General features: G+C 41.5%; 1 protein-coding gene across 1 annotated transcript in view; it reads left to right on the top strand.

Moving 5' to 3' along the window:
* The window catches only part of LOC103255951 (regulatory-associated protein of mTOR-like), a 138,333-nt gene that overhangs the window by 15,637 nt on the left and 107,691 nt on the right, over positions 1-15,005 (top strand). Inside the window, exon 4 of the mRNA XM_008053856.2 lies at positions 9,295-9,377. Within this exon, the coding sequence (XP_008052047.2) occupies positions 9,295-9,377 (83 nt within the window). The remainder of the gene's footprint in view (positions 1-9,294; positions 9,378-15,005) is intronic.

Raw genomic sequence — 15,005 nt, 5'->3', positions numbered from 1 at the left:
TGCAGATACATTCTTCTTTCCTCCTCTGTACAGGCTCTGGGTGTGGTCAGATATGACAGCTCATTCCAGGCCACCGCATTTCCCTCCACCCTAAACCAGAAGCCGACCTTGCTCAGATCCTCTTTGTGACTTTAGGATTGCTTAATAAGGGACACCAGCATTTTCAACAAGCACTTTAGGTTTCAGGTTTGGCCAGTCCAGGGTGATGATATGGCAGTAACCTAGATTGAGAGTTAGGACCCAGCTGGAGAGATAATGGAATTTCATTTTGCATATGGCAAAGTGCTTCTAGAATTTGCAGAGAGGAACCAGTGTCCAGTGGAAAGCAAGAAAGGCAGATCTGGTTGGAAAAGGGGACTTGTTGTAGTCTAGAGGTCTCAGGGGGGGGTCACATGCATAGAATGAACGGTGACCAGAGGGTGAGGAGCAGAATTAGGCCCTGGGTGCAGAGAGAGAGAGAGGGGTGCTGAGGAGGACGACAGCCAGAGAGGGGTTGGATGAGCACGTGAAGGAGTTTCCAAACAGCATTGTCACAGGCTGAGAGTCGAGGCCCAGGCAAACTGCGGTGGCCTGAAGAGTGAAGGGAGAGAGTAAAGGTTGTAAAACAGTATGGCCGGTGAGCTGAGTAGAAGGTGCTAGCGACAGGACGCAGACTTGGTGCTGGGTTCCTTCTGCCTTTTTCAGGATGACTGGCACAGGTCGTGACTCTGGAGGGGAACATGGAGGAAGCCTCCATTGCAGGGATTGGTGCAATCAAATAACTCACAAAGATGTTACTGTTTAGAAGCGGGCAATCAGTATTTTAAATTTGGTCTTAGCATTTTGAACTTTATCACCAGAAATCAAAAGATTTTGCATTCATTAAGACTTCAGCTTTTTTCATTCCACCAGTGCCACAAGTTACTTAACTGTTTTGAGCCTTTAGTATCCTTATCTGTAAAATGGAACTAGTGATGTGGGAGGGGGAATTAACTAGTAGACCCAGTTCAATGAGAGCCTGACCCTCGCCTCCACTCCCCTCCCCACCTCAACCCCAGTACCTACTACCCCAGCACCACAACATTCTGAAACCCTTACCCTAACCCCTACTACATTGTCTTCATCTATTTGTGCTGTTATAACAATACCTGAGACAGTGTAATTTATAAACAACAGAAATTTATTTCTCACAGTTCCAGAGGCTGGAAGTCTAAGATCATGGTGGTGGCAGGTTCCGTGTCCCGTGAGGACTGCTCTCTGCTTCCAAGATGGCACTTGTAATGCTCTCATGTAATTCCTCTTATGGTAGAAGGAACAGAAGGGCAAAAGGGCCTGGCTGGTTTCTTCCAGACCTTTTACAAAGCACTCGTCATTTCCTAAAGGCCCCACTTCTTTATACTGTCACACTGGGCTGAAGTTTCAACATGTGAATTTTGGGGGACATATTCAGATCACAGCACCAGTGCCAGTACCTCCCCCTTCTTGACACCCCCTTCTCTACTCCATCATACCAAAGTGCTGAGTGGAGAGCTTGAGCTGCTTCCAGAGCCCATGCTTCTGTTCTGTTTTATGTGTCTGTCTTCAAAAGAGAGGTAACCTTTAACATTTAAACCCACAGTCAAGTGTGCCAGCCTCATAGGACAGCTGCTCAATCAGGATTGAATATTTGTAGCAGATGTCTAATAGTAGAATGAATGATGTTCATTTTTTTATTTTACAAATTAAACATTAAATATGTGAGGTGACAATCTGAGTGAGTCTCCTGTGCTTTACTTTAAGCTGAGAGTGTGGGCATCACTTTTGGACAGGGCAGGGTAGAGAGGGAGATGGTTTGTGGTGCGTTGAAATGACCCTGATCTTAGAGTTGAGGGGTATGGGAAGCTTGAAGGATAGGTGGATCCTTACTTTTTAGTCTATTCTTGTATACCTGTGCGTGCACTACCTGAACCTACATTGGAGAGAGTACTCTTTCCAGAGGCTGAAGGAGAGCAGGTGCGGATGTCCATAAGTGAGTAACAAGGGGAAGATGCCTAGTGCAGCTCTTGGAAGGATGGTGTGGCATCACTGCTGAATGGCGCTTTCTTCCTGATCTGTAGTTCAGCAGAGTGAGGAATGGGCATCCAGGCCCTCAGTGTGCTGGAACAAGCAGAGATGGAGACACGATGGCATGTGCATTTCCAGCTCTGTCCAGCTGACTGTTGATGCCTCTTTTCCCACCCTGCTTGTCGTCCTCTAGATAATAAGATGCTGTTCTGTTTCATAGAAATGACACTTGACTCTTTTCAAAGAAGCGGCGGGAGGCTGTTTTATTCTATGGCCCAACATTAAATGCTACAACAGTAATACTAAAACCAATCCCGCTAAAGAATGATGCACACCCCCACTTGTTGGGGAACTGTGACAGCAGAGTGTAGATGAGCGGAATGCTGAGCAGGGAGAAGTATGATTTAACTGAATGTGCTAGCTAATGGTAGCTGTGTATCAGAAGAGGTGAGAATGCTAAAGGTTTGTCAGGTGCATGGAAATTCTGCTATCCCAGGGAAATATTTGGTAGGCATTTAGCTTTGGTTTTCTCTTACTCCTTAGAGAAAAGCATTTTTTTCTTTCCTTAATGTACACACATAGGTATTAAGAGGCCTTGTGTAGACGAGCTAAAAATAGTAATGATTGCCCTTTGTATAGTTCTTGGGTTTACAGAGCATTTACACAGACTTTGTCCTTGTTTCTTGCAGCAACTTGGGATTCCTAGGTCAGTCAATTGATCAACAGATATTGGTTAAGTGGAAACTTACATGTTAAGCACAGTGCTATATGTAACGGAACTGTAAGTTGTACTCCATTTCTTGCTTTCAAGACACTTATAGCACAGCCTGGGACATAAGCCTAACTCCAGTGGAATTGAACAGATACCAAGACAAGGGCACGCGTGAGTGGTGTGAAAAGTTCAGAAAATGCTGTGGGTGGAGGTATCAGGAGAGGTAGGGGAGAAGAGCCAAGAACCAAAGGATGGGTGTGAGCCCACACCTGGAGGAGCTGAGTTTTGGGGCACCAGCTGGGTTTGGGGGAGTTGGTGACACCTGTCGACCACAGCCAGTTATGGCTGTGTGCTCCAGGATAGCTCTGTGCCTACAGTTGGGACCTTGACTCCTTGGAGTTCATGGCTTAAAACACTGTTTTCTCTGTCCAATTATGCTGGCATCTCAATGTGGTCTCTCTGCTCCTCCCTCTGAAGGAGGATGGTGTACTGCTTGGAGCCTAGCTCCTTTTTCTCTCTACTTTCCAAGGTGAATTGTGTGTAAACCATGGCCTGTATTTAATTTAATTTAATTAATTTATTTATTTTTGAGTTAGAGTCTCACTCTGTTGCCCAGGCTGGAGTGCAGCGGCATGCTCCCGGCCACTGCAACCTCGACCTGCTGGGCTCAGGCGATCCTTCCACCTCAGCCTTCCAAAGTAGTTGGGACTACAGGCATGCGCCACACCTGGCTAATTTTTTGATTTATTATAGAGATGAGGTCTCACCAAGTTGCCCAGGCTGGTCTCGAACCCATGCACTTAGGCAATCCTCTCCACCTTGACCTTCCAAAGTGCTGGGATTATAGGTGTGAGCCACCACGCCTTGCCTGCAGCCTGTATTTTAAAACAAGGCATTCCATTCATCCTCTCAATCTGTTGAAAATCTGTCTAGGTCCTGGTTTTTGTTGAATATAGCAGTAGACAACATAGAAACTTAATTAATTTTGCAGATAAGTGAGGATTGGGGCTTAGTGGTTAGAGCAGGCCCAGGTTGTAGAAGATAGCTCCTGGGAATGACAGCTCCTGTCCTAGGCCACACAGACACCATGAGGGCTGCATTCCTGCCCCAGCCACTGCAGCTGTGTGGCTCCAAGCTTTGAGTGCTCTCCAGCTCATTGAGATGACATGACTCTCACAGTATACACTTCTAATTGTGAAATATACAGAGATGACATTATGGTTAATAAAATAAAGTCATTAAAAACCATTTCTAATTTCAAAGCAGCCCTTTTGCCATTATGTGTTTTCTCAGTCAAAAATTAGTTGTTCAATTCCAGAGGAGCTTTGGAAGAGCAAAAAATTAGCTATTCAAGGCTACACAACTAATTAGTGGCAGAGTCCTTGAAAGCTATACAGAGAAATTTGCACTTGATCTAGTAGGCAGTACTCAGTTAATAAGTCAATTAACAAATATTTATTAAGTGTCTACTAAATATAAAGTACAAAGAAGCCCAAAGATTCTTTGAGCAGTAAGCTCTGCGCTGTTTTTTAATGTTAAATTTTTATTGAAGTATAGCATACATACAGAAGACTGCACCTAACTTAAGTGTATACAGTAGCTTGATAAATTTTCCTAAGCTGATCATACCCATTTAACCCAGATTAAGGAACATTATTACCAGTGACCCAGAAGCCCAATCTTATCCCCTCCTAGTCCCCATCTCTCCCACCCCACCCCCAGGTCTCAAATCTTGACAGTTTATAGTCATGTTTCCCACTTGCACTTTATCTAAATGGGAGCATGGAGCAGGCACTGTAGGCTTCTGAGGGGAGGGTGCTAGCCTGTGTTCATCTTCAGGGTGTATTGAGAGGAAAAGGACTAGGTCAGTGGTAGTCTTGTGCCCAGGGTGCCATCCTCTTCAGGTCAGATTCAGGAGCCCATCTCGGAGATAGGGAGGGGGTATTTCAGTAATGTCATGCAGTGCTATGTGATTGGACAGACATGTTTATACTTAATGATGGAGTGCCAGATGGGACATGTAATCGAGTTGTATGTATGGGGAGGTTAAAAAAAAGAAAAAAGTTCTACCTCTTAAAGTTGCTGAATGTCAGCACCATCAATAACTTTTGTTACCTTGGATCAAGTTCGGGTTGGACTAAGTTCTTTTCAATGTAAAGTTCCAAGTGCCATGAAATACAGAGCTGATTTTTATGCTAAAAATCTTGCAAATCCCGATTGCCATCTACTGTTTCATTGATGGATGGATCTACCTACCCACCCACCCACTTGATTCATTAATTTACTCACACACTTACTCATGTTGAAGTTTTAGTAGTTCTTTCCCAGGTTCCTCTTAAGACAAAATAGAAGCTCATAAAGGAATTAGAAGAGAAGTGTTTTATAAGAAAGAACCATGATTTTAAATTTATTTTCTGACCACTTCACCCCCCACATCAGACTGATAAATCATTGGCAATATCCATCCAGGAATGTAATTTTAGTTTATTTAAATTAAAGTTAATCAAATGCTAAGTATATACTTTTAGTTGTACTCATTCTTTCCCCTCCCCCCTTCTGTCTCTCATGTCATCTTTCCCACTCGCTGTCACATTCTTGGGGAGAAAACCATAAAAGTAACTGACCACAGGGATTCTCAGTAGGGAGCAGGTAACAGTCCCACTTGGTTGGTCACAACCTGATGAATGGGTGGCAGCTGCCCTGCCCTCCCTGGTGAACAGGTGTCCTGATCTGATGTCAGGGAAGGAAGAGTGGAGACCTTGGTGTGTCTGCAGTGTCTCTGCGTGGGTCATTGTGAGGTACACAGAGGCATGTGACAGTGGCATCCTCCTTGGGGCGAGGGTGGTGTGGGAGAAGGGCCTGGGTTTTGCAAAGGGTGCAGTCAAGATGGGAATGACTTCAATCCTTCTCTGACTTGTAGACCATTATAACTCCCTCCCCTTTTCTCCCTCTATGGTTCATCAGAGGACATGCATAGTGAACCACCACTGATTATCATGATGCATGGACAGGTCTTTTGTCCTTGACTGAGGAAACCATTTCTGTTCTCTTCACCATCAGTTATAGCCATGGGCCATGGCCATACTGGTTGCTACACTGTTAAGTGTGGGTGAAGGAATTAAATGCTTTCTAACCAGCTCTGTATGTTTGCTCTATTCATCATTAGGCACATGGTGTGTTCTGCTGTTTGACTGATTTCTGTTTGTGAAAGCTATTTTTCTACTTTCCTTTGCTTAGTTTATGTTCTTAGGCAGCCCTTTATTTTTCAGACCCCAATCCATTCCTGTCTCTTGCTAGTTGTGTATTTCTGATTATAGCCAAGTTGATTTTGGCTGTTCACTATCATTTTTTTTGAGACCTTAAAACTCACTCAGTTCCTACCAGAACAAAGATAAATGAAGACTGACATCTAATTTCTTAATTTACTGATGATAAAAAATTTATTACAATTCTTGCAGAGAAGTTAGATATAACTGGTTTTTACCAAGTTGTTCTCAACCAGAGGTGCTCACTGGGGGAGCAGACTCTTCTAGAGTCGTTGAATTACAATTTTCAAAAGACTAGGCCTGCCATCTCTCTTTGGAAAAGTCTCTGATGGGTGAAGGTCTTTTTCAATTATAAAATCCTATTACTTAATTTTATAAATAATTTTTTAAACAGTGAACTCACACACGCATATAGCTAAAAAAGTAAATAGTACTAAAAGCTGTACAGGTATACCTCAGAGATATTGTGGGTTTGGTTCTAAACCACCAATTCAGTGAATATCACAATAAGGCAAGATACACAAATCTTGTGGTTTCCCAGTACATATAAAAGTTATTTTTACACTATACTGTAGTCTACTAAGTGTTCATTAGCATTATATCTAAAAAACAATGTACAAACTTTAAAAATACTTAGCCACACACGGTGATTCATGCTTGTAATCTCAGTACTTTGGAAGTTGGAGTTGAGAGGATTGCCTGAGCCCAGGAGTTCAAAACCAGCCTGGGCAACTTGGCAAGACCTCGTCTCTACAATAAATCAAAAAATTAGCTGGGCGTGGTGGTGTACACCTGTGGTTCCAGCTACTTGAGAGGCTGAGGTGAAAGGACCACCTGAGCCCAGCAGGTCGAGGCTGTGGTGGTCGTGATCTTGTCACTGAACTCCAGCCTGGGCAGCAGAGTGAGACTCTGAATAAAAAATTAAAAAAAAAAAAACTTTATCGCTAAAAAATACTAGTGATCATCTGAGCCTTGGTGAGTCAATCTTTTTGGTGGAGGAGGATCTTGTCTTGGTGTGGGTGCCTACTTACTGATGGAGTGGTGGTTGCTGAAAGTTGAGGTAGCCGTGGCAATTTCTTAAAATAAGGTGGCAATGAAGTTTGCTGCATTGATTAGCTCTTCCTTTTATGAAGGATTTCTCTGTAGCATACAATCCTGTTTGATAGCATTTTACCTGCAACAGACAGACCTGGGGTATTTGACAGACATTTTCTGTAAATTGAATGAGTTTGTTACTTTAAGGAAAACAACTGACAGTGTTTGCTGCAGTAATAAAATTTAAGATTTCAAATAAAAAATTAGAATTTGAAAATCTTATATCTGTCACTGTGAGCTTGGCAACTTCTCAGTACTTGATATTTTTTATGAGATCATGGTGTTGTTGATGAGTGTGGAGTTTTTTAATATTAGAGGATGAACTGTAAGATCTACATTGTTCAGTGAACCAGTATTTTCCAAGTGACCAAGGCATGATGGTACAAAATCATCTGTGGGTAAAAAATTCATTCAAGGTGCAACATAGGGCAGTGAATTTTAATGTGATAGTTTTCAAAAGTTCATTGATATGTTTAAGATACTATGTCATGAATAATTTTAGAGAAATTGCCACTTGTCAAATTTTGGTGTAGTATCAAAGAAAAGGAACCATGATTAACTGAAACAGCTATTTAAGATATACTTCTCTTTTCTTACGATATATATGTATGTAAGGTGGGATTTTTCTCATATATATCAGTTGAAACCACATATTGCAACAAATGAATGCAGAAACGTGAGAGTCCAACTGTCCTTGATTAAACTAGATATTAAGGAAATTTGTAAAAATGTACAACAGTGCTACTCTTCTCACTAAGTTTATTTTTTGGGAAAAATAGTTATTTTAAATAAAATGCAAGTTAAAATATAGTGGGTTTGTTATTTTAAGAATAAATGGAGAAAGAAATATTGTAAAAATCTTCTCATTTTAATTTCAAATATGGTAGATACTGATAGATACAACCACACAAATAAAAGCTCTCTGAGATCTTCAGTAATTTTAAAGTATTCTCTTATGGTTATACTATATTTAGCTTATGTTTATGTTTTAGTCTTATGTTTACATACATTTAGTCCTGAAACTAAACAAGTTTGGAAACTGCTAGTTTAGAGTTATTTGTTCTAGAAGCCACTCCTGAAATAAATGGGTAAACTGTGGACACGTATATCTGTAAAACTGGTGTGTATGTGTGTGTAAAAACTGAAGAAAATGAATTAAAATTTATTACCTCTTTGTCCTTTCATCTCCTGCTCCTGTACACAGGATAGCTGTGGCTGAATGTGAGGAAAACATTCATATGTACCCATTGCAGGGCTCCCTTGCACATGGTGTCTGTGTTGTTGTTGTTTGTTTTTTTTTTTGAGTTGGAGTCTCACTCTGTTGCCCAGACTGGAGTGCAGTGGCTGCTCCCGGCCACCGCAGCCTTGACCTGCTGGGCTCCGGCGATCCTTCCACCTCAGCCTTCCAAGTAGCCGGAATTACAGGCATGCGCTACCACGCCCGGCTGATTTTTTGATTTATTGTAGAGATGAAGTCTCGCCTGCCCAGGCGGGTGTCGAACCCGCGGGCTCAGGCAGTCCACTCACCTCAGCCTCCCAAAGGCGCGGGATTACAGGCTGAGCCACCGAGCCCGGCTGGTGTCTGTGTTTTGATAGAAGCTGGCCCCTAGCTTTTTCCTACAAAGGCCAGACAGGTGCACAAGAAGCAAATGATGGAATTGCAAGAAAACTAAGGCACTGAGATAGAAACAAACATAGATGGTAGAAAAGCAGTCACTGTGTCACTGATGTCATAAAACCAATTTTCATGGGAGTATCAGCTTGTTTAGGCACATTAACAGCTCCATAAATCTAGTTAAACCTTAGACTGCATTGTATCATCTTTAGTCAAAGGTGACTTTGGAGTGCTTTATATAAGAAGAAACTGTCTGGCCCAGCACAGTGGCTCATGCCTATAATCCCAGCACTTTGGGATGCCAAGGTGAGAGGATTGCCTGAGCCCATGGGTTTGAGACAAGCCTGGGCTATTTGGCGAGACCTCTCTCTACAATAAATCAAAAAATTAGCCAGGACTTGGAAGGCTGAGGTGGAAGGTTCACCTGAGCCCAGCAGGTTGAGGCTGCAGTGGTGTGAGCGTGCCACTGCACTCACGGAGTGAGGGATTCCAACTCAAAAAAAAAGAGGAAACAATGAAAGAGAGGTTTAGCAGAGGAGGAAATGCATATATAAAGAACTTTCTCCTTTTCATTGCTTCCTCAGATCCTCTGTCGATGGGTCCTCAGAAAGCTCTGGAAACCATCGGTGCAAATTTACAGAAGCAGTACGAGAACTGGCAACCAAGGGTAAGCTTTCTTTATTTACTCTTCCCTTTCTTTCTATCCCGGAGAACTTCAGTTACTTGGTTTCAAACAGTCTGAATCTAAGTGAGGATCCTCTGCAGACCTTCACCACATATGGTGGGATGCTTGCTGCCCCCTGTTGCCGGCCGGCCTGCCTTTCACCTACGAGGCTGCTGGTATGCTGTCACAGCATATGCATCATGGTGACTCATGCATTGGAGAGTCTTATTTGGCTTAAGTTTTCCCCCAAAGTCTTTAAACAAGAAAGAGTATTCTGCGTGTGACTCTTAAATCATGGTTTTAATTTTTCTTAGGGAATGTATTTTCAATAACTTTTTTGCAACTTCCTCCTTTTTTCCCTTTTTTGCTGCTCTTCCTGTCCTTAGTTTTCAAGCAGTTGAGAAAAAAAGCACCCAACATTCAAAAGATGACACCTATTATATGCTTTGTCTTTGATTCAAAAGATAAGGTTCTTTTTAGGGAGCCAGTTACCAATTAGTGTGTCTTTTGTTGCTTATATCTTAACAGGGTTTGTTTTTGTTTTGTTTTTTGAAGAAAAGTGGCAAAGAATATATTTGTGTCAAATTGCCTTTAAGATCTTAAGTTATTTGTAAACGACTCAAAAACCTATTTCCTTTAGCCTTTCGTATCAACTGATTTGATGATTTAATAAATTTAATAGGACATTAGAAATTTGGGGTGCTGATATTCAACTTTGTTTGATGGATTGATTCTGGAATTATCTATGGGAGTGTAATGAAGAGGGCAGGTTAAGAAGGAGGCCTTCTTTGTGTGCCTCCTGTGAGTCTTCCTCTCCCTTGGATGTAAGCCTAGTGGAAACAGATGGTTTATAGAGCCCTTGAACACTTACCTGGCTGAAATTTTGATTTGTGGATCATTTACCCACACAATCTGTAATTTAAGGATTCTTTGTATATTATTTACATTCTTAGAGCAAGAGAGTAGCCAAAAGTGAATTTGTTCTGCCATTAATAATGACCTTAGGCAATTTCTGCTGTTGCTGGCAGTAGTGAGCTGACTAATTGTTAGGAAATATCTCTATGTCTTAGGATGCATCTTTGTGCTCTGCATTTCTTACTTGTCAAGTCAGTAATAATGGGCTTTTGTTCTTTAGAAGGCAGTTTCTAAGTGGTTATTTTGATCTATGCCTAAAGGCTTTACTTTTTCTCTCTCAAATTTGTTACTTCTTGATGATTTATATAAAAATTCAGTTGCCTTTTTCTTGAGAGTGCAATGTGTTTGGGGTTGGAGGAGGACTGGAGAATTATTTTGATGGTGTATCCCTTTAAAAATATTTGAGAGGCCTAATATTTTAAATAGAAAATAGTTTCTTTGAAGACGTTGAAGGAACTCCAGGATCTCAGCAAGAGGAGACTGGAGCTTAGGGGAGAGTGGTGCAGAGTGGTAATGTTGGAAGATGTGGTGTCATGGGTGTCTGGAAGGTTGTTAGCCAACACTGTATAAATTTAGAGGCAGGCCTTTCTGACTCAGCTACCTCTGGTCATCTCCTGGACTTGACTTTGTGCTTTTGCTTTTTGCTAGATACATTTGTTTAAATAAGAACATAATCCAATAAATTAATATCTACCAATTGTGTTCTTCATAGACCAAGTCTCTGTGGTTTTATTTTCTTCTTCTTAAAGAATTATTACATAAGAAAATACAGTCTTTCAGAGTACATGTTTAAAATTTCAAGGTATTGTATGTCTGTTCCATTTGGTATGATTTACATTTTTTTTGTACTAAGAATTGACTTACTGCTAGCTTTATTATTAGTTTAAGCTCAGTAGATATCAACTAGTTCATGCTAGCCAACAGTAAATGGAATCTTTGGAAATAGGATCTATTATTTTTAATCTAAATTTATATCTATGAGCAGATCTCTTCCATGGCATCTGGAAGAGGCAACATGATGTAAGGCAGACAATGTTTACATATAGATAAATGATCACAACTGGAAAGAGGTTGGTGTAGAAACACCAGGATTGAGCATTCCCATGACAGTGGCATGGCTGTCCTCAGATGGCAAGGGTGTAGTCCTCTAGGTGGATGGTCTTTAGTCTGGGAAAATTTGATGGGACTTCAAGAATGGACCTGTAAAATAATTTTCTGAACAAGAGGTAGTTTGAAGGACCGATGAGATGAAGAATGTGTCAGGATTCCTGGATGCTTAGGAAAAGGTACCAGTGTACCAATGCAGATGGGATCCCATGTGGGCTGGTTTTTAAAGTGGTATCTGGAATAAAGTATCAGCTGAAGCTTAGAAAGAAGCCATTCATGCAAAGTGGGATCTTTTGCCTGTATTCAGGAAGCAAAACCACAACAATGAATACTTAATATTTTGTTTTTGAATGCCAAGGCTCTTGCATTCATTTTTAAGTACTATAAAAATATTTAAAAACTTCCTGTTACAAACCGTAAGTGGGATTCATCTATTTTGAAAATGAGCCTAAGGTAACGGATGTCGCAGGATATCTCCAACTGGTTGGTTTTCTGATGTGAGCATGGGACTGTGCCATATGCACTCAGTACATGCCCCGGTGCATGTGGCACCCTTCTCTGTACTTTATAGCTTTATGTAGGGTATAGGAGAGAGTAAGGGAGGCCTGGCATAGATAGCCGTGGTTCCCATTGTGAGGCTGACCCCATGCTGCCTTACAGAGTTTGCACAAAACATGAGCAATTACCAAGCTCAGATGTTTGTGCACACGGTGCCTGGTTTCTAACTGTAAATCAGGGTCCTTTGAAACATTGTAAAGCTAAACAGGCACCACTTTATTGTACTCTTCAGGGCTCTCAAGTTTCTGCAGTAATAAAGAGAGTTTGATGTGCCATCTGCAATAAAACAATGGGAACGTTATTAAATTTCCTAGATCTTTGATGTAAAGACTCATAGATTTGGTTTTCTCTTTTTCTGTGTCTTTTGTTGCAAGATTCTCAAAGATTGGACAATTTGCAACGAGGTCATTTTCATTAACGTTTGCTGAAGTCATTGCCTGCGCGTTGGCGTGGGTGGAAGCAGCTAAGGGAATGCCTGTTAACTCCACAGCACCTCCCATTCAGGATGTGCAGAAAATTGACACTGAACACCTGGCAGCGGCACCACAGTAGTGCCTTGTGCCTGGTGATTTCCTTACTGGTGCTAGAACATGTAGGCTTTTTCCTCCTTACTTTTCTAATTTTAGTTATTCAAGATTAAATATTTTGAAAAAGGTTCAAGAAGGATTTTAGAAAAACCATGGCGATTTCATTTTTTTTTCCTGAAGGCTGCCAGACTTTGGCCCATATTTCCTTGCTAGGCCCATCAGCCCTTTTATAAATAATTTATCAGTTTGCCACTGGTGAAATATTTCTTCTGATTAAATTTAAAACTTTGCCTTATTACCTTGTAGGTGCATAAATTTGTGTTCTGCAGAATGAAGGAAAAATGTCGACTGTTGTTTCAGCTGAAAATTCTGCAGTAAAACCTCACTCATTTCCTCATAAGTCTCAAATGAAAGTTTTATTAGGAGACGGGAGTAGGAGATTATAAAGCTGGGGATGTACAGTGAAGAATTTATTTTTAAAGAATTTTTCTAACAAATTGGGGCTTCTGGTGCTTTAGTACAGGATATAAGTTAGGAGCTGGAGTTGAGGGAAAAAGCAAACGAGGAATCTTCCTATGTCCTTCTTTCTCCAAAGAGAATGCTCCCAAACCAGGAGCAGAGGGTCATACATTTTTACTCAGGGTGCATTTTAGTTCTTCTAGAGGCTTAAAAATAAGATTATGTGGAATATTTGTCATTTACTAGGAAGATGAAGAAATTGTAGGCAGCTGTCTGAAGTGACCGCCAATGAATTCATTTATCCAGTCATGTGCCTAGGAGAGGAGACAGAAAATGCTTTTCAGTTGTGAGTGCCCTGGCTGCAGGAGCTCGTTCTCATCTTGACCAGGTCTGCGAGTAGGGTAGCGAGGCAGCCAGTCCTGTGTAGCAGTTGTGGGATCTCCGGAGAGCTGAGTGGTCACGGGGTATTAGTTTTGAGATATCCCACAATGATTAGTTATCCACACACAGCACTATTTATGGATTGCATTGAGCAGATATTACATTTCAGCCTATCTCACTCAGTTCATCGTGCTTCTCAGGTGTGTCATAGTTAATTTGTGGCCAAGGAATGCACGTTGGTTTTACTATTAGATAAATATATATATATATATATTTACAGTGCTTTATGCCAGGTAGAGTACACTTAAAAAGAGAAGTCCCAGAACAAAACAGCTCTTAGACCTGGCCCTTAGCCAAATAGAAATCACTGTTTCATTTTAATTAAAATAATAATCATCCTTTCCTTAGTATTGACAGTAGAGCTGTTTGCATGCCTTTGTGAGCTACTTTGAATGGACTGAAGCTGATGATTACACTTCAGGGAGGGCAGGGGGTGCTGGGGCCTGGGGAGAAAGGGGGTTGAGAAGACCAACAGTGGGCAGGTTTGTTTCTATTTTGGATGTCAGTAGGCTTGTCCTTTAGGCACAGGTATTGTCTGCAAAATTTATTGTTTATATGTTTTTCATGTTTTATAGGGGTTTGTAGTGGGGATGATGGACATTTACGGCTTCCTCACCTCCTCCTCCAAATGGGGTTGTTGCTTGATTGGTCCACTTCATAGGGAGAGTCAAGTGGCCCTCCATGACCAACTGTGAAATGCTTGGTATTAAACTCTTCAACTGCTAGGTGCTGGGGAAGGAGCCATCTCAGTCCAGATGGTTGAGTTAGGCTTTGGAGAGCACTGAGTGGCTGGGTTTTTAGATTCTGCTAGACTGTCTCTTCTTCCCTCTGTGCTAGAGATCATAGTTCTCATGATCCATAGGCCTGTACTTTGGGGGCACAGCAGTAGGCATCAACAAGTAACTCTACTTACCTGTCCTCCCTCACCCCACAGTGTTTTGGACTGAATTTGGTAGGTGGATGCATAAATAAGTGGGTCCCCATTTTTCCTAGGATTTTTAGGGTCAGATGTGTTGCCTCAGGACTGCATTCCATGTTTGAGAGGTATTCCAAAGATACTTGTGGACTAGACCATTGTGGGCTGTTACTTCACAATGACTCCTGCTTAGGGCATTCACATTATGACATTAGACCCAAATTGACCATGCACTTGAGCTGGTGAAAATGGCCCTATAATTGCCATTGGCATCATCCCCTGGCGTGCTGCCTGGTACCATTACTACACTGCCATCCATTCTATTTTGCTCTCTGCCCTGCTGGCCAGCTCTCCTTCTCCTTGCCTTCACTAACCTGGCTTTCCTTTTTTATGGGTCTTGAGGTTGAGCTTTGTCCACCTTGTGTTTTTGTGACGAACTGCCAATGAGGACTTACAGCCAAAGGCAAAATTGAAGATGGATGGCTTACTGTTTACATAATTCAGTACTTGGTGAGAAGCACTTTGCCTGTGTACTCATTAAATTTGCACGACAGTACAGGCCATGTCTTCTGGTTGTCTTGGGGTTAACTGTTGTGTTTTTGACAGTTTCACTTAACTACTTGCTGCCCAGAAAGTTAAGGATTATGCCTGTGACAAACATTTTATTTATATTTTTGCTTTGGCCTCAATAATGGTCCCATACTTCAT

The sequence above is a fragment of the Carlito syrichta genome, unplaced genomic scaffold (genome assembly GCF_000164805.1).
Source record: "Carlito syrichta isolate Samal-C Ts95f unplaced genomic scaffold, Tarsius_syrichta-2.0.1 Scaffold288757, whole genome shotgun sequence".
In the NCBI taxonomy this organism is placed as follows: domain Eukaryota; kingdom Metazoa; phylum Chordata; class Mammalia; order Primates; family Tarsiidae; genus Carlito; species Carlito syrichta.
Note: the sequence above shows the minus strand (reverse complement) of the source record. Positions and strands in the feature narration are given on the sequence as shown.